This window comes from Dryobates pubescens, chromosome 15, assembly GCF_014839835.1.
Source record: "Dryobates pubescens isolate bDryPub1 chromosome 15, bDryPub1.pri, whole genome shotgun sequence".
In the NCBI taxonomy this organism is placed as follows: Eukaryota; Metazoa; Chordata; class Aves; order Piciformes; family Picidae; genus Dryobates; species Dryobates pubescens.
In genome coordinates this window covers 5,156,085-5,174,070 of record NC_071626.1, presented here as the reverse complement: position 1 = coordinate 5,174,070, position 17,986 = coordinate 5,156,085, and the positions used below count along the sequence as shown (strand labels likewise).

The window sequence follows — 17,986 nt, the reverse complement described above, 5'->3', positions numbered from 1 at the left end:
TTGCAGAGTGGGCAGGCAGGAGCAGAGAGGGAAGGTGACTCCCCCAAGTTCACCACTGGTTCAGGGGGCAGAATGGGAAGAGAAAGGCATTACCATTCTCCTGCTCTAACAACTGACACCTCCTGTTCAAGTGATGGGGGCTGCAGACACACTTTCCAGCCCTCTGCTCCTGAGAGGAGTTCACCTGCAGGCCAAGCACTTACAGCTGTGTATCAGCACCGAGCCCCAACTTGCTTTGTGAGCTTGCTTTGACACTGCTGTCTTCTCTAGCAGCCTTCAGTTCATCTGTTCTTTGGCTGCCAGGTAGCCTTTTTGGGCAAGCAGGGAGATACTGAAACCAAGAGACAGCACAGTGTCTGGTGCCTATTCCAAATGGAAGATCATAGACCTTGGAAAGGAGCTGGGAGTTGTCTGCCTCTCCCCTGTGGTTGTTCTTCCATGCCAGGAGCCCTCGCTCCTCTTGGGTTCCTGCAACAGCAAAAAGGAGATTGTTGTGCTTAGAACAGTGGCTGCTCTGAACACAGGGCTGCCTTGTGTGCCTCACCCCCACTCCTCAAATCCCAGCACTGTACTGATCCCTTGCACTGAAACCTTTCTAGCTGTAAAGCTCTTTAGGAAAAGTGCCTAAAGAGCTTCTAGACACTACTCACCTTCCTGCAATAGCTGGCAGGGAAGCAGGCTTCACTGCTTTCCTCAGCAATCAAGCATGCCAAGACAGGTTTTCACAAGCCATGGAGCATCCAAGAGCTGTTCAAAACTGGGCTTACTTAGTCTGGAATAGAGGAGGCTGAGGGGAGACCTCATTGCTCTCCACAGCTACCTGAAGGGGGGGGTTGGAGTAAGCTAAGGATTAAGGGCCAGAAGAAAATGAAGGAGCTAAAATGAGACTGGCTTTCCAAGAAGCTTGAGATGCAAAATGAATCTGGTTAACAGAGTGTCCTCCCTGGTCTTTTTTATGCAGCAGAAAAGAGGGTTTCCTCTCCTCCCTCCCCAGGCTCAAGGGAAATCAGTCTGGAGTAGAGGAGGCTGAGGGGAGACCTCATTGCTCTCCACAGCTACCTGAATGGAAGGGTTGGAGTGAGGTGGGAGCTCGTCTCCTCTCCCTGGTATCAAGTGATAGAACAAGAGCAAATGGCCTGAAATTGTGCCAGGGGAGGTTTAGATTGGGTATTAGGGAAAACATCACTGCAAGAGTGGTCAGGCATTGGAACAGGCTGCCAAGGGAGGTGGTGCAGTCACCATCCCTGGAGGTGTTCAAGAAGCCTGTGGACATGGCACTTTGGGACATGGTTTAATGGCCATGGTGGTGTTAGGCCTGTGGCTGGACTCGGTCTTGGAGGTCTTTCCCAAGTGCAGCAACTCTGTGATTCTATACAGTGCTAGGAAAGTAAGGCTGGATGTCAGCTGCCCAGATCCTGCAGAGTGGGGAAATAATGTTTACCTAGCAGGTGCTATTCACTCACAGGCATTTACCCTCGCCAGAGAATGGCTAAGTGCCTGTCAGTGCTGCAGCAGCCGAGTCCCTCTTGGGAAAGGGATTCAGTACACCTATAAATTCTGCCCAGAGAAGCTAAGGATTAAGGGCCAGAAGAAAATGAAGGAGCTGAAAAGAGACTGGCTTTCCAAGAAGCTTGAGATGCTAAATGAATCTGGTTAACAGAGTGTCCTTCCTGCTCTTTTATGCAGCAGAAAAGAGGGTTTCCTCTCCTCCCTCCCCAGGCTCAAGGAAACTCAGAGGCTCTCGGCTGCCTGTGAGCACCAGCTACAGGTGCTTAGTCTATCCTTGGTCATCAGCCTTCCCTACTGCTTCCCACTGCTGTGGCACCAGCACAGCCTCAGTTTTAGCAGCTCTCACAGAATGGTAGGGGTTCAAAGGGACCTTTGGAGATCACTGAGTCCAACCCCCCCTCACCAAGGCAGGTTCATAGAATCATAAATTTGTTAGGGTTGGAAGGGACCTCAAGGATCATCTGGTTCTAACCCCCCTGCCATGGGCAGGGACACCTCACATTAGATCAGGTTGCTCAGAGCCACATCCAGCCTGGCCTTGAAAAACCTCCAAGGCTTCCACCACCTCCCTGGGCAGCCTGTGTCAATGTCTCACCACCCTCATGGGGAGAAACTTCTTCCTGACATCCAGTCTGAATCTGCCCATTTCTGGGTTTGTTCCATTTGTTCAGCAAAGAGAAGGTCAGACAGGAGGCACGTGTTGGCTCCTTCCACGCCCTGCAGTTGCTCTTCTCTCTCCTTTCCAACAGCAGCCTGGCCTTAGGCTGCCATTTCCCCTACAAGATGCTTTTCCTCAGACAAACCTTAGTGTCAGACTGGATCTTTTTTTTTTTCCCTTTAAAAATGAGTTGCTTCTTTGATAAGCTGCTGCTCTCCAGCCAGAGACCATTCCAGTGATGTTTCCTGTTCCTCAGCCCTCTCAGGGAGAAGAAAAATCAGTCCCATGGTGTTTCATGCTTGCTGGCACAACTCCTCCCCATAAAGCAGTAGTCATGAAGATAAGAAATACTAGGAAACAGACACCTTGGGCAGGCACAAACTATTAGCTTAACTCATTTTCAGCAAGTCCTACCTGGAATTGTGTTATCAAGGAAAAAACCCAGGAGTCCACCCACGAACATGCCGGTGGTGAGAAGCACCTGGATCACCTGGTCCAGCTGGATGATTCCTAGGAGAGAAGCAAAGCTTTGGAGGTCCCTTCCAACCCTTAACATCCTGTGGTGCTAGGAATGTGTCCCAGGGAAGTGCTCTGAAATCCTTAGCCCAACAAGAATCTGGCAAGGTGCAGTCACTGTTCAAGAGCAGAGATTTCTGCACCAGAGCTATGCAGCAGAGCACAGGGCAAGAAGAGCCCTTCCAGAAAGAAGGGGGCAAGAGTTGAAGCAGAGCTTTCAGGGCTTATCAGGAAGACCTGTATTTTAAAGGAGTTCTCTAGCTCAGCCTTTGCCTCAGCTTTGTGATGCAGAAAAGGCTTTGCTGCCACCTCTTACCTGTCTGCAGCAGTGCACTGTTTTGGCTTGCCCAGTTGGGAATGGCGAGGCCAGCAAACACAGAGAATCCAAAGATGAAGATGTTTCTGGAGGAGTTCATATCTGTGTACTGCACAGAGAAATGGTACAACCATGGCTGGAGTTACCAAGGCCTGTGGACTGCTGTTGTGCTCATGAGACATCCTTGGATGTAAACACTGCGAGCAGGAGCGGTCCCAGGCAGCAGGGCTGGTGCTGCTGGACTGCCAGTGATCCTGCTGCCCTCGGTGCCAGCAATCCCTGCCCTGCCCTGGGAGTGATCTAGCCCCTCTGGGTGCATGCCCTCATCTTCACCCAAGGAAATGCCAACTCAAGTGTTTGCATTGTCATAGAAGTGCCATAGAATGTACTGGCCTGGAGGGGACCTCTAGAGCTCACCTAGTCCAACACCCCTGCAGAAAGCAGGGATGTGCCTGACTGGATCAGGTTGCTCAGAACCCCATCAGTCCTGACTGGAATATTTCCAGGAGTGGGGCCTCCACCATCTATCTCCCTTGGCAACCTATTCCAGTGTTCCACCACCCTTATAATAAAGAAATTCCTCCTATTGTCCAATCTGTCCTTCTCTAGTCTAAACTATTGCCCCTCGTCCTGTTGCTACATGCCTTTCTAAATAGTCCCTCCCCAGCTTTCCTGTGGGCCCCTTTCAGGTCCTGGAAGGCCACAATAAGGTCTCCCTGGAGCCTTCTCCAGGCTGAACCTCTCCCCCCTGCCCTACTACAGCACAGTTCTGTTTGACCCAGCCTGGTTAGAACCTGACTCAAAACCAAAGTCCCTTCCCTAGGAATGAAATGGTGCTGAGCCAGCTGTTACCTGCAAGTTGGAGACTCCCACTGCTGTGATAACTCCAAACATCACAAAGAACATGCCTCCAATCACAGGGGTGGGGATGCTGGCAAGCATGGCCCCAGCCTTCCCGAAGACACCACTCAAGAGCATGGCACAGGCTCCGGTAATGATCACCATTCGACTCCCTACCTGGGGCAAGAGGAAGAGGAGGCAGTTATGCACCATGCACGCAGGCTCCAGCACCATCCTGCCAGGCAGGGCTTGCACCCAATGGCAGCACTTTCAGTGGCAGGCTGAGCTGCTGGTGAGCTGGGATCCTCATCCTGCATGGGAAACCTGGGCTGGTGTGAGGTGTCCCTGCCCCTGGCAGAGGGGGTTGCGACTGGATGATCTTTGGGGTCCCTTCCAACCCTGATGATTCTGTGAAACATCAGCACGTGCACACATGTTTATCATGAAAGGAGAGCAAGTATGGATCCACACCTATCTAGTCTGGAGAAGAGAAGACCCAGAGGGGATTTAAGAAATGTTCCTGAGGGCTGGGGGTCAGGAGGCAGGGGACAGGCTCTGCTCACTTGCACCCTGGGACAGGACAAGGAGCAATGGATGTAAGCTGCAGCACAGGAGCTTCCACCTCAACATGAGGAGGAATTTCTTCACTATGAGGGTGTCAGAGCACTGGAACAGCCTCCCCAGAGAGCTTGTGGAGTCTCCTTCTCTGGAGACTTTCCAGCCCCATCTGGATGTGTTCCTGTGTGACCTGTGCTAGCTTAAAGACTCATGCTAAGATTTACAAGGTTTGTGTCTTAGGCAAGGCAACTCTAATCCTTTGCAATCATTTTATAAGTCAGTCAAATATTTTAATCCCTCCCTTTAGCTGTCTGAAGAATGTCATATTTACAGGAAAGGCTTTTCCTTTGGTGAAGGCTTTCAACAAAAACACTCTCAGTAACTGCCAGGGTCTCTGTTTAGGTGTTTCTTTGAATCATTTCATGTCTTGCTTGCTTGTGAAAGAGAAATGAGAATGAAAACCATGCCTTGCCTTCAGGTGGGCTTTTTGCAGCCCTTGGCTTAAAACCTTGGGACACCATTACCATCACAACTGTAGTTTCAGAGAAGCAAACAGACCGATTTGATACAGGATTAGGCTAAAGCTTCAGATTCTTAATTTGCCCAAATTACCCAGTGCATGGAGTGGCCCTGAAGGCAAGTTAATTCATCCACTGATGGCACAACTATGAGTACCTCCTGCTGAAGCCTCCAGTTTTGGCTTTGTTTCAATTATGTCAGGAAGACAAGAAAACCAGCTCCCTTCTCTTTTAAGGTCAAAGTAACTGCATAGTGTCCTGCTCTGTATGTGGTGACTCTGAGCTCTTCACCTCTCCTTAAAATCCTCCTCCTCGAGGAGAAAGCAGGGAAAAGAGAGGAGAGGAGAGGAGAGGAGAGGAGAGGAAAGAGGGGAGAAAGCAGGGGAAAGAGGGGAGAAAGCAGGGGAAAGAGGGGAGAAAGCAGGGGAAAGAGGGGAGAAAGCAGGGGAAAGAGGGGAGAAAGCAGGGGAAAGAGGGGAGAAAGCAGGGGAAAGAGGGGAGAAGGGGAGAAAGCAGGGGAAAGAGGGGAGAGGGGGAGAAAGCAGGGGAAAGAGGGGAGAGGGGGAGAAAGCAGGGGAAAGAGGGGAGAGGAAAGAAAAATACTTAATAGGTCTTCAAATGGCACAGTTTTTATAAGCCAAGGCTGGCAGTCATGTGCAAGGTAGACTTTTTCTTTGGGATTATAAAATGTGATGGTTGAAGTTTCGTGTTTTTACCTCCCTATGAAGTTTTGTGACCCCCTCACACTGCTCTTACTAGAGAAAGAATCACAGGTTGGAAGGATGGATCTGCAGCCTGTCAAGCTGAATCCTAGATCTGTCCAGAGTAGGGGAATCCACTACTTCCCTTGCAAGAGGATTCCAATGCCTAACTGCTCTCATGGAGGAACATTTTCTTCTGGATTCCAATGGGAATCTCTTCAGGGGTAACTTGTACCCATTACCCCTCGTCTTTTCCATGGAACAACTTGAGAAAGAAATTCCCAGGGGTAGGCTTGACACTCAGCTCATGCATTTTCACTAAGCTCTACAGCCAGAGGATGGTTGCAAGCAGCAGCCAGCTGGAAGCCATGTTTAAATCATTGTCAAATGCCATGTCAACACAGCTGGGAGTCACTGAATAGAATCTGACTTCTGGGCCCCCCCACTCTATACTGTGGCTTATTTCACTGGAGTTTACAAAACTCACCCACAACAACCATTTTTCTTTTCACAGACTGAGCACTAGTGTTTAGCTGAGGTGGCAGCAAGGGCTGTCTGGATGTGTGCATGGAGCCCAGTTTAGCTTGTCACCAGATGTACCTTGTCACTATGAAATAATAGCATCGTGGAATGGGTTGGGTGCAAAGGTCCTCTAGTCCAACTTCCCTGCAGTGGATCAGGTTGCTCAGAGCCTTGTTGAGCCTGACCTTGAGTATCTCCAGGAATGGGGCCCTAACTACCTCCTTGGGCAACCTGTTCCAGTGTTCCAGCACCCTCATGTTTGTAACATCCAATCTAAATCTCCTCTTCTCTAATTTCAAACCATTGCCCCATGTCTTATCACCACAGGCTTTTGTAAACAGTCCCTCTGCAGCCTTCTTGTAGCCCCTTCAGGTACTGGAAGGTCACTATTGGACTACTGGAAGGTGTCCCCACAGCCTTCTCTTCCCCAGGCTGAACACCCCCAGCTCCCTCAGCCTGTCCTCCTAAGAGAGGTGTCCCAGCCCCCTGATCATCTTTGTGGCCCTCCTCTGGATCTGCTCCATCAGGTCCATGTTCTTCCTGTGTGGAAGGCTCCAGAGCTGGATGTAGTACCCCAGGTGAGGTCTCACCAGAGCAAAGTGGCAGAATGACCTCTGAGCCCATTCTTTCCTGACATGCTGCATGCTTTGTGTGTGGGGGATGTAGAATGGTGCAGGAGTGCCCAGACTCATAAATACCAGATGATAGCTTGTGCTCTCCCTGTGCTAAGTCCTTCAGGTGGACATGCCATCCTTGCTGATTCAGGAGAGGTGTTTCCCTTGGATCCTACTTCTGCTTATCTTGTTCACAGAATACTAGGCTGAAAGGGACTCCAAGGATCATCAGGTCCAACCTTTGCTCTCTTAAGTGTTCTTAAGTGCTCACGCTTAAGAGAGTAGAAAACACAGTCTCATCTCAGCCACCCTTAAATCAGACAGCCTTAAACCAGTCTCTTGGATAGATGGAGATGCTGAGAAGACAAAGCAGATCTCCTCCCCTGTCCAGCACAGCTCACCTTGGTGATGCCCAGGGCCCCCACATTCTCGCTGAAGGAGGTGGTGCCGTTGCCTGTCCCCCAGGCGCCGGCGAGGAGGCAGCCGATGCCCTCCACGCCGATGCCGCGGCTCAGGGCGTGCTTAGGCGGCGGCGGCGCCCCGGACAGGCGGGCACAGGCGTAGTAATCCCCCACGGACTCCAGCATGGAGGAAATCACCCCGGCTAAGATGCCAAATATCCCAGCTGGGCTGACGGTTGGCACTCCCCACTGGCCTGCAAGGAAAGAGTTTGGTCGAGGTTGGCGGGGCGAGTTTGCCCTGCAATCTGCTGCGGGGAGAAGAGCAGCGAGGGTGCAAGGGGGGCTGGCTGCCTGCTTCTGGGCTTTTCACCTCCCCCTGACAGCCACGAGTGGAGGTCCAAGCCAGAGCAGGGAGCAGCACGGGGGGGTGGGGACGGAGGGGGCAGCGGTACCTGGGTAGGGCAGTCGAAACCAAGGAGCCTGGGACAAAACATCGCCGCGGGCGTCCGTCCTGGCCAGGTGGCCGTAGGCGGTAGCATCCGCAGGGAGGACATTGGTCACCGTCAGCACGTAGCAGAGAAGCCAGCTCAGGGACAGCCCCAGCAGCACCTGCCCATCACATGCAGCAGGGGGGCCCAGTTAGGACTTGACATTGTCCCTGTCACAGTTGTGGGGCACAAGGTGTCTCCCTGCCTGGATCTTTCCCCTGCACATGGGATGGAGGCAGAGGGTCGGCAGAGGGTCTTGGTGGCTCTAGCTCTTTCCCTCCATGCATGCAGGGCCACAGGGACCTTCTCCCCCCCTGCCCACTCACTGCACAGATGGGATGGGAAGCACTAACTCTACCAGACTTGAGTGGCCCAGGGGTGGGAGAGGCAAATCCATCTGCCATGGCCACTGGGTCTCCAGGAACCCCAACGTACCGGAAAGATCTGGAAGAGGTAGACAGCAGAGAAGTGACACTTCTTGCCTCTCTGGTAAGATGGCAGCGGCACAGGGACATCTTTCAGGTACTGAGAGAACAGAACTATGAAGGCAATAGTCCTAGAAGGAGGGAAAACCAGACCAAGTGTGTGCTGAGCTGCCCATATGAACTGAAGACCCGAGGACACAAGACCCCAGCAGTCCCCCATTAATCAGCCTCTCGGTACCAGAGGGTGGCTCCCCGCTCTGACAAGCCCCAGGTGGAACAAGCTTTCCACCACACTCTACCTACAGCTCTGCTGCAGTTGTAAATTTCCTCTTCCCCCCTTTTGTTTCAAAACTGAACCCCCAGATGGTGTGCCACTGAGTAGGGCACAGCTGCCAGGGCTTGAACAATGGCACCTCGATAAAAAAGAAACTTGAAAGATGTGCAAAGTCCAGGCAGGCTCTGTAGGGAACTGTCCCTGAACCTCTGTGTAATTCAGATACAGTGGAAAGGCAGGATTTATTGCTTGCCTGATTTCAGGCTTATCTATGCTGCTCTGCAAGTGGCAGAAAGCTCCCATGCTGCATGAAGGAAAGAAAGAGGATCTGAGTCCTGCAAGAGAAAAAAAAATGCAGTGGGGCTGTGGGGCTGCAGGTAGCACTCACAGAGCCACCCCAGCCAGAGGAGAAGGGGAGAGCAAGGGCTGCAAGGGCTGCAAGGGCTGCAAGGGCTGCAAGGCAGCCCTGCCCACATGGGCCCCTAGCAGCATCCTGGGCTCATTCTGCTGGGAGAAAACAAGAGATGCAGCTCCTCTTTCACCCCTTGTGTAGGACACATCTCCTGTGAATGGCAGCACAGCTGGCTGTGCTTACAGCTAGCCTTGCCTGCCCCCTTAGAAAGGGAAAGCAGAGGAAGCTGGAGGATGCCATACCTGGTGGGAGGGCAGAGACTGGGCACCCCACCTTGATTGCTGAGCTGACAGAAGACCTTGGACATTTTCCTTCTATGTTAACCAGGCCTCTGAAGGGCTCCTCATTTTTTTTGTAACAAGTCTAAGTTGTATACCTGGAGTGAATTGAGCAGGGTAGGATTTGGTGAGAAATCAGCTGCACCAAGCTGAAGTGCACTGCCAGCAGATGGAATGCTGAGTGAAAAGGTGATGAGCTATAGGTGCAGCACTCACAGGCAGGCAGAACACCAGCAGTGCAGGGCAAATGTTAACCTCACCTCTCCCTACAGAGACACACCACAAGAGGCAGCCAAAGGCACCAATCACAGAAGGTTAGGGGTTGGAGGGAACCTCCAAAGATGATTGAATACACCACCCTGCCAGAGCAGCACCATAGAATCTAGCACAGGTCACACAGGAATGCATTCAGATGGCTCTGGGAAGTCTCCAGGGAAGGAGACTCCACAACCTCTCTGGGGAGCCTGCTCCAGTGCTCTGTGACCCTCACAGTGAAGAAGTTCCTCCTCATTTTCAGGTGGAACCTCCTGTGCTATAGTTCATATCCATTGCCCCTTGTCCTTTCACAGGGTGCAAGTGAGCAGTCTGTCCCCTCCCTCTTGGCCCCCAGCCCTCAGACATTGACAGACATTTATTAAATCCCCTCTCAGTCTTCTCTTCTCCAGACTAAAAAGCCCTAAGGCGCTCAGCCTCTCCCCATAGGGCAGTGCTCCAGTCCTTTAATCATCCTCACAGCCCTTCATTGGACTCTCTCCAGCAGATCCCTGTCCCTCTTGAACTGGAGAGCCCAGAACTGGATGCAGTACTCCAGGTGGTCTCACCAGGGCAGAGTAGAGAGGCAGGAGACCCTCCCTGGCTCTGCTGCACCCCAGGATCCCATTGGCCTTCTTGGCCACCAGGACACATTGCTGTCCCAGGGATAACTTGGTATCCACCAGGACTCCCAGGTCCTTCTCCACAGGGCTGCTCTCTAGCAGATCACCTCCCAGCCTGTACTGCTGCAGTTTATCATTTCTCCCCAGGATTCAAAGCACTGAAGAACTGGAGGTAGGAAGTCTGAGGAGGAACTGGTTTCCATTTGAGCTTTCCAAAGCTGCAGAGCTCAGCCAGGCCTCTGCCAGTGCACATTCTGTGCATTTGCATTAACAAAGGTGTTCAGCAGCCTTATGAATCACTGCAGAGCCCTTGTCTACCTCCAGTGGGTGTCACTGCTGATGATTCAAGCTGCCTGACACATCCCATTAACAAATGCTATTTTCAGCTGCCTATAATTCTGCCTGATTTTCCCCATTCAGGATGAAAGTTTCCATGGAAAACATCTGCCTCCAGCCAAACGTTTCTGGAAAACCAGATCCTAAACTTATTTCAGAGAGTGATGCTCAGGAAGCAGGCAGAGTGTATAGCCTGGATGGAGAAGGTCATTTTGCCTGGAGCAGCAGCAGCAGCAGGGGCTGCTTGTGACCTGGGGCAGAAATTTGAGCTTTAGCAGAACAACTTCTTTGGGGTGAGGGACATTGCTGTTTCTCACAAACACCTGGCTCAGCTGTGATCACTCCACAGCACTCATCACTCACCCCAGGTTCCAAGCAGTCAGCAGAAGCACCTCAGGGGTTAGCACTTGCAGCCCATAAGGCTGCTGAGCTTCCTGAGTAGGTCTAGGCTTTGCCCAGTGATGACCTCTGTGAGCACCATCAGCAGGCAGCAATTGAGCAGCACCAGACCATTTTCTTGAGCTAACAGCAGGTGTTTCACATCATGGGGGCTCTAGGAGGTGATGGGGCTGGACAGCAGGGCTGAGACCACACAACCCATGTCTTCTTCCTTCTTCATCACCCCTCTCTCCCCTTCCCTAATGGCACCAGCAGAGCAGGAAGGAGGCAGCAAAAGGGATACAAACTCAGGCAGTTCAGAGCACAATGATCAGATTGGGGCTAAAGTATCTGAATCGTGAAAGAAAGAACTGGGATTAGCCTGGGCACAAGACAGAACAGAGAAGGTGACCAGGGCTCCAGTTTCAAACCATTGCCTCTCAACTTACAGCTCCAAGCCCTTCTAAACAGTCCCTCCCCAGCTTTCCTGCAGGTCCCTTTCAGGTATTGAAAAGCAGCTATAAGGTCCCCTCAAGAGCCTTCTCTTCTCCAGGCTGAACAACCCCAACTCTCAGCCTGTCCTCACAGGAGAGGGGCTCCAGCCCTCTGATCATCTTTGTGGCCCTCCTCTGGACCCGCTCCTGCAGGTCCTTTCTGTGTTGAGGGCTCCATAGCTGTACACAGCACTCCAAATGCCCTCAAAGGCTGGGGAGTCCTGCTGCAGACTGCAACAGCCAGTGGTTTCCTGTCAGAGAGGGGCAGTCTGTGTACCCTCAGCGTTCCCACGGGGAAGTGAGACTTACATGAACGAGATGCCCCAGTGATAGCCAGCTTCCTCCCCAGCTGATTTAAAGAGAGGCAGGGCAACCAAAGTGATGGTGGGGGCAATTGTTAGGGGGCCAATGAACCTCATCAGAAATCCAATCAGGCCAGAGAATCCAACGAAGATTTGAAAGCAGGAAGCTACGATGATAGCTCCTTGCACCTGGAAGAAGGGAAGAAGATGGAGGCTGAAAGGAGGTCCAGCTCTTTCCTCGTAAGTCAGTGCAAAACTGGTGTGAGAGCCAAGCCCAGACCTCAGTGGCAGACCAGCACAGAGGCTTCCTGCTGACTACAGCAATGCCTGGCTGAGTATTCAGCATGGAGAAGGACCACCAAAGTACCAACACATCAACTCCCTCCTTGGCTGACGGATTTAGTCCTCACTAGGACTAATTGTGTTCCAGACACCCACTCCTCCTCCTCCTCTTGGGCCACCCAAGCTTGCATCAGCTTCCTTGCACTCTTTCTTCCTGCTCCAGCAAAATGCAGGAGACAAAGTTCCTGCCCCAAAAGTGGGAGCAGGGCCATAGTCTCCACTCATCTCCTGTGTGGGCAGAGCTTGGGGCAGTTCAGCACACCGGTAGGGCAGATAAGCCATCGCAGCCTCTGTTTATTTCTGAGTATCACTTTCCATTTGGGGACACATTTGTCACTCTGAAATGTCTGTGTTTGGCAGTCACTGCTAAGGAGTGACAAAATGCTGGTAGCTGCTCCAGGGAGGGGACTCAGGGCTGGGGCTGCTCCCTGCCTTCACAGATTTGGTGATAAACATGAACTGGATCCTCTGTAGTGCTCAGGACATCCTTCATCTCCAAAGGGAAGAGAAACACAGGGGCTGGGGTGAAGCCACCAGCCCAAAGGCAGAAGGCAGCAGTGCCCTGGTGACAGATGTATATGTACCAGTAGGGAGGGCAGTCTGTGCTGCACAGCAGATCCTTCCTGAGCTCACCACACTTCCTGAGCACTTTGCAAAGCACCCCAACATATGGGCTGACAGAGGCAAATCTAGCTAAAGACTCTGACAGGGCAGTAGATGTGGGACAGGGCAGTGAGACCCATGACCTTTCCTCCTCTCCTCACTACCTAAGAATGCACTTTTCCTTAATAATTACATTAAGTTCTGCCCTTGCATTTCTTTTCACTGGGTTTCCTGTGCTTAGACAGGGTACTTTCCCTGGAAACACCTTCCCTCCCTTCCTTTCTCAAGGCTAACCATGCTTCATGGAGAAGAGAGCTGGTTGGACCAGTGGAGATTTGCAGGCACTGTGAATCACCCAAGACTTGCACGTGCCCTGTTGAGCAGCAGCCAAGCCCCTGCTTTTCTGCTGGAGACCAGATCACAGAGTGGTTTAGTTTGGAAGGGACCTTAGACATCATCTAGTCCCAACCCCTTCTCCATGAGCATGGACACCTCCCACTAGCCCAGGTTGCTCAAGACCTTGTCCAGTCTGCCCTCGAACACCTCCAGGGAGGGGGCATCCATTATCTCCCTGGACAACCTGTTCCAGTGTGTCATTACCCTTACGTGGCGTGATATGCACAGAAAGCTGCAGCAGGGTGAGGACCAAGGTCCACTGGGGGTGGAGGGCTGTCCAGCAGTGATGGCCTTGCCATGGGGAGGTGATTTTCTAAGGGCAAACAGAGAGAGAGAACAGCTGCCACCGCAAAGGCGATGTACCTCTCGCATCCGCGTCTGCCACACCTCGATGAACTCTGGCGAAGAAGCGTTCACCAGGGTGGCATTCTGTGTCCAAGCAGGGCACTTCCACTGGGGGAGAGACAGCATGGCAAGGGTGGGGGTAAGGAATGCAAAAGTCCCTCCTTGAATAATAGGCAACCTGGAAGGAGAGCAGAGGCAAAAGTGAGAACGCCAGAAACCCAGCTCCGGAGGGCTGAGAAAGGAAAGTGAAATACATTTTAACATCAGTTTACCCATGGCCTCTGGCAGAGGCGTTTGAAATGTTCTGGCAGGTCTTCATCACCAACCACAAGTGGGAATTGCTGCCCATTGCACTCAAAAGCAATGTCCCAGGTGGGGAGAGCTCAGATTCAAACACTGGCAATAGAGAGGCACAGCTGTGCTGGAGTCAAACTCTGCTACCCCACGTCAAGGAGAGAGTATAGCTCCTGAGGTGCACAGCATAAAACAACCACCAAAGGAAAAAGCTGGAGGAGCAGAGAAGACTGAGGAAGAAAGAAGAAAAGCTTGGCATGCACCTATGCCAAAGTCTGGCCACATCCAGCTGCTTGTTCTCCCTTCTCCTGCCTCAGTATCCTTCACAACTTGCTCATGAACACAAAGACATGCCCTGGTTGCTCTCCAAGAACAACCATCCTCAGACTGAGGGCAGTAGAAAATGTGACCTGGCTTGTAGTCAAGGGGTTTTGTTTTAAGTTAATGGCTGTGCCATGTTTCCACCTACACTAGAAAGGAGACCTGCATTGACAGGGCTGAATGCACAGCCTTGAGTGAGACCTCATCCCTCCCCTCACGCTGCCATGACTTATGGCTCTCACTCCAGAGTTACCAGCCTCAGGCTAGCAAGGTGCTCAGCACTGGCCTCATACAGAGCAGAGCAGGTGCTCCTGTGAGCTACATAGGAGCCACCACAGACATTAAGCCCCCACCGCAGTGCAAGTCGTTTTGGTTATTGCTCCTCTGATGTGCTTGAAAGGCCCAAAGCTGCCTGAGGGTGCAGGCTGGCACCAGAGCTCTGGACAAATTGAGGGAAGCCCTCAAGGAGCCTTGGCTTCCCCTATTCAGAAAGCAACTTCTCCTTTCACCAGCAGCTCTCATGGTGCCTGGTGAGAAAAGCAGCAGGGCAGCAAGCCAGGCTGAGTGCTTTGACAGGGCACAGCTTTTCCTAGAACCAGAGGCATTTCCACCCTTCTCTGGAAAGCACTAGAAGATGAGAGACAGCAGAGCTGTAACAGGACCACCTGAAGCACATGGTGAGACCCCTGCAATGACTCAGGCCATGCACAACTGAAGCACTCTTGGTGCTTTGCCACTAAGTTCTGTTTGAATGACAGTCACCCCTGGAGTCTCCTATTTACAGTATTCAGACAAACATGCTGCAGCCTTCAAAGGATTTTGCTGGGTGAGACCAAAAAAACCCCAAGTAAAAAGGAAAAGTGAGGGCCCAGTGCCACCAGTGCTGAATTAACAATAGATTTATAGCTCCTGCTGTGTTTGTCCTCGAGTTATTTCACAGCCAGTACTGGCATGGGGGGGCTCAGAGCAAACTGGACTGCTAGGTCCAGACTGCTGGGGTCTGATGAGCTCTTTCCAGGGAATGCTGCATGTTTAGAGAAGGAAATTTTATGCCCTGCATGTGTCCAAGCATCTGCTAAGGGGTGGGGGGCAAGTGATCTGTGTCTCTGCTCAGAAGCCTCTTGGATAGTCTGTCCAGTGGCCATCTGGGACAGCTTTTTCCTGCTGTGTAACACAACCAAGCTGCAGATTGCAGAGTCAGGCTTTCCCTCTTGGCTACTGCTTCTGGAAGGCTGCTCCCAAACCACATTTGCTCTTGGTGGACACCTCCCCATCTCCATGGCCAGCTCCCACCCATTCATTGATGCACCAATATTGCTTTTTATCTGCCATGGTTTCTCCCTGCCTGATCACAGAATCACAGAGTGTTAGTGGCTGGCAGGGACCTTGAAAGATCATCCAGTCCTCCCCATGTTTCTCTCTTTTCACCACTTTGCCTGGCTAGTGAGGCCAACCTTTGTAAGACAAACAGTCTCCCCTCTCCTTGCCACACTGACAGATCACCTCCATACTACTTCTCTGTATTAGTCTCTCTTAAATACAGACACTGGGAACTGTGCTGAGTGCTCCCCAGCAAAAAAGCATCCCCTCCAACTTGTATTCACCACTCTCCTGGCTGTCTCCTTGGTGACTTAGGGTTATCAACTACTACAGGGTTTCAGAAGACAGCAAAAGGGAGAAACAATAGATAAAAATCCACTTTCAACTGTTTGCTCAGGCTTGGTTTGCCTCTGCTCACACCACAGGGTGAATTTCCAGCAGGAATGTCCTCATGTTGCTTACTAGATCATTCAATGCTAAATTGCTTTGTAGGACAAAGGAGATGCAAAAGTCAGAACAGCCCTGGAAGCCATCCTGGACAGCAATTTCAGGATGCTTTGGCATGTGTCCTGGCTGACCAAGGGTAGCAAATGACCCTCACAGCATGCTGGGGGTTGGAAGGGACCTCCAAAGATCATCGAGCCCAACCCCTGTGCCAGAGCAGCCCCACAGAATCCAGCACAGGTCAAACAGGAATGCATCATAGAATCACTAAGGTTGGAAAAGGCCTCAGAGATCATCAAGTCCTGCCCATTACCAATACCTAACAGCTCCTGACAACTAAACCATGGCTTCAAGTGCCACATCCAAGCCTTTTTTGAACACCTCCAGGGATGGTGACTACACCACCTCCCAGATGGCTCTTGAAAGTCTCCAGAGAAGGAGACTCCACAACCCCTCTGGGCTGCCTGTTGCAGTGCTCTGTGACCCTCACAGTGAAGAAGTTCCTCCTCATGTTGAGGTGGAACCTCCTGTGTTGTAGCTGATCTCCATTGCCCCTTGTCACTGACCCTCAGTGGTAGATAAACTCCACAGCAGGCTGGAGACCAAGCACGTAACAATTGCACCTGCAGACTGTTTGGTCACAGGTCCCATTTCTCATGTTTGTCCTACCTGACTCCAAAGAGGACTTGCAGCAGGGTGCAAATTCCTGAGACGAAGAACATGGTGCTGATCAGATGGCTCTGGGTGAGGAGGTCATGCTGGAGGCACAGCTCCTTGGAGAGGATCAGCGGGACGGCTACGAGCCCTCCCATGGCCGTCAGGAAATGCTAGGAGCCACAGAGAAAGACTTGGTGAAGGAGGACACAGAGCCTTGTTCCCATGGTGTTGAGGGAAATCCAGAAGGAACTCACAGAGCCTGAGCAGCACGTGGTAGAGTGTAAATAGATTACTATTGGATGTAAGAAGAAAAACAATGCTAAGGTCTAAACGATGCTGTTGGCCTGGCATCTAACACAGGGGACTGTGCTGCTTTGACTGGTGCCCATGCCCAGAGGTGTTAAGTGACCCAGTGCCACCAGTGCCACACCAGATACAGAGCCTTAATGCCCCACCACCCCAGTGAAGGTAAAGCACTCCCCAAATGCTGTTTCACACCCACTAACCAGCTGAACACCCATGCACCCCCAGCCCCCAGTGTTTCCCCATCCTACCTGAATGCCCAGGAGGATGCACAGGTACCAGGGGGGCATGTCTGTGACAGTGTAGGCAAGTTTGCTGCTGCCTTTGTCTCTGCCTTCATCGGGGCTTTGGGCAGCACAGCTCTGTGATGAACAGTACTGCCTCCCATCTTCACCCTGGCAAACAGGAGACAGCCTTCATTAGCCACAGTCTGGCCCCACAGGTGCCCAGCAGCCACCTCTCTTGCAGCCATGTTCCATGTCTTGGGGGAGCACTTCACAGGTAGCTTTCAGCAAGACCAGGATTAAAAAGAAGAGCAAGGGGGTTTGGGAAATTAGAACACCTATGGAATTTTTTGACATGCATGTGTATGGTGGCAGGTTGGACTTGATGATCTTTGAGGTCTCTTCCAGCCCTAAAACCACCTGAGCACCACTGATACACAGCAGAAGTGTGCTTTAGATTTCATTTTCCTCTCTGAAGCCTTCTCTTCCTTCTCTCCTCTCATTCACCCTTGCAGATGTTCTGCCTTGCTAAGCACACCTGCACTTTTTAAACAGCAAACCTCGCTCCTCTGAAGGAACTGAAGGAAACAGAGGGGTGCCAGTGGCTGGGAAGTCCCAGCCTCCATTCCAGAGGAGCTGGCTCAAAGCAGCAGTACCAGGGTGCTGCCCCAGCTTGGCTGCCTGCTGTGGGGAGCAGCACCTGGAGGGATGCACCAAGGCAGAGGCAGCACTGGAAACCAGGAATCAGCCTGGGGGTCTGGGGCCTCAAGAAGATGATGGCATCTGAATTAGCTCCCTGGGAAGGCTTGGATCCCTCACAGGCAGCCAAAAGCCCCAGGCCTCCTCTGGCAGTTGTACAACTTTGCAGAGTTTATTTATACACAGGTACATTTTGCTTTGCTTCTGTTGCCACAGCTTTTGAGCCATGTTCATGCTCCAGGCTGTCCACTCCCCCTTCCAACCCAGCCTTACCCCTGTGCACATTTGTGTGCCCCACACACATGTCCTGGGCGCACAGACCCCTCACGTGCACACACACATGTGGCAGAGGGAGGCTGCCTGGGAAGCCACACTACTTCCAGCCACAGGCAAATGCTAATGCAAATGCTAATCCTAAACAATTTCTTTCATCACCCTTTCTCCAGCCAGCAAGCCCTTGCCAGGCTGGCAGCAGAGGGCTTTTCTGAGCTGGGATGCCCTGCTCCATCAAGAAGGCACAGAAACCTCCTGTCAGGAGAAGATCAACCAGTTTGTCAGCACCAGACTTTTTTATATCCCCCAAGTCCTGCTGGAACCTGAAGGCACCAAAACGCCCAGCAAAG

The 17,986-nt window shown here is 52.0% G+C and overlaps 1 protein-coding gene across 1 annotated transcript; it reads right to left on the bottom strand.

The window, feature by feature from the left end:
* Positions 1-167: 167 nt before the first annotated feature.
* LOC104298428 (solute carrier family 23 member 1) lies at positions 168-16,297 on the bottom strand. Its single transcript, XM_009898494.2, has 10 exons — positions 16,150-16,297; positions 13,120-13,279; positions 11,423-11,604; positions 8,077-8,197; positions 7,606-7,762; positions 7,154-7,407; positions 3,852-4,016; positions 3,000-3,108; positions 2,582-2,677; positions 168-468 (listed from the first exon to the last, which is right to left on the bottom strand). Exons 1-10 carry the CDS (start codon positions 16,290-16,292, stop codon positions 200-202), a joined length of 1,656 nt encoding a protein of 551 aa, XP_009896796.2. The 5' UTR covers positions 16,293-16,297; the 3' UTR covers positions 168-199.
* Between the last annotated feature and the right edge of the window lie 1,689 nt (positions 16,298-17,986).

Excerpts from the sequence above, each read along its gene's own strand:
- LOC104298428 (XM_009898494.2), bottom strand. The coding sequence starts at position 16,292 with ATGGGAGGGCTCGTAGCCGTCCCGCTGATCCTCTCCAAGGAGCTGTGC. Across the intron at positions 7,763-8,076 it reads ACCTCTTCCAGATCTTTCCG|GTGCTGCTGGGGCTGTCCCT; the intron begins GTACGTTGGGGT and ends TGTGATGGGCAG. Across the intron at positions 4,017-7,153 it reads GGGCCCTGGGCATCACCAAG|GTAGGGAGTCGAATGGTGAT; the intron begins GTGAGCTGTGCT and ends CTCTTGCCCCAG.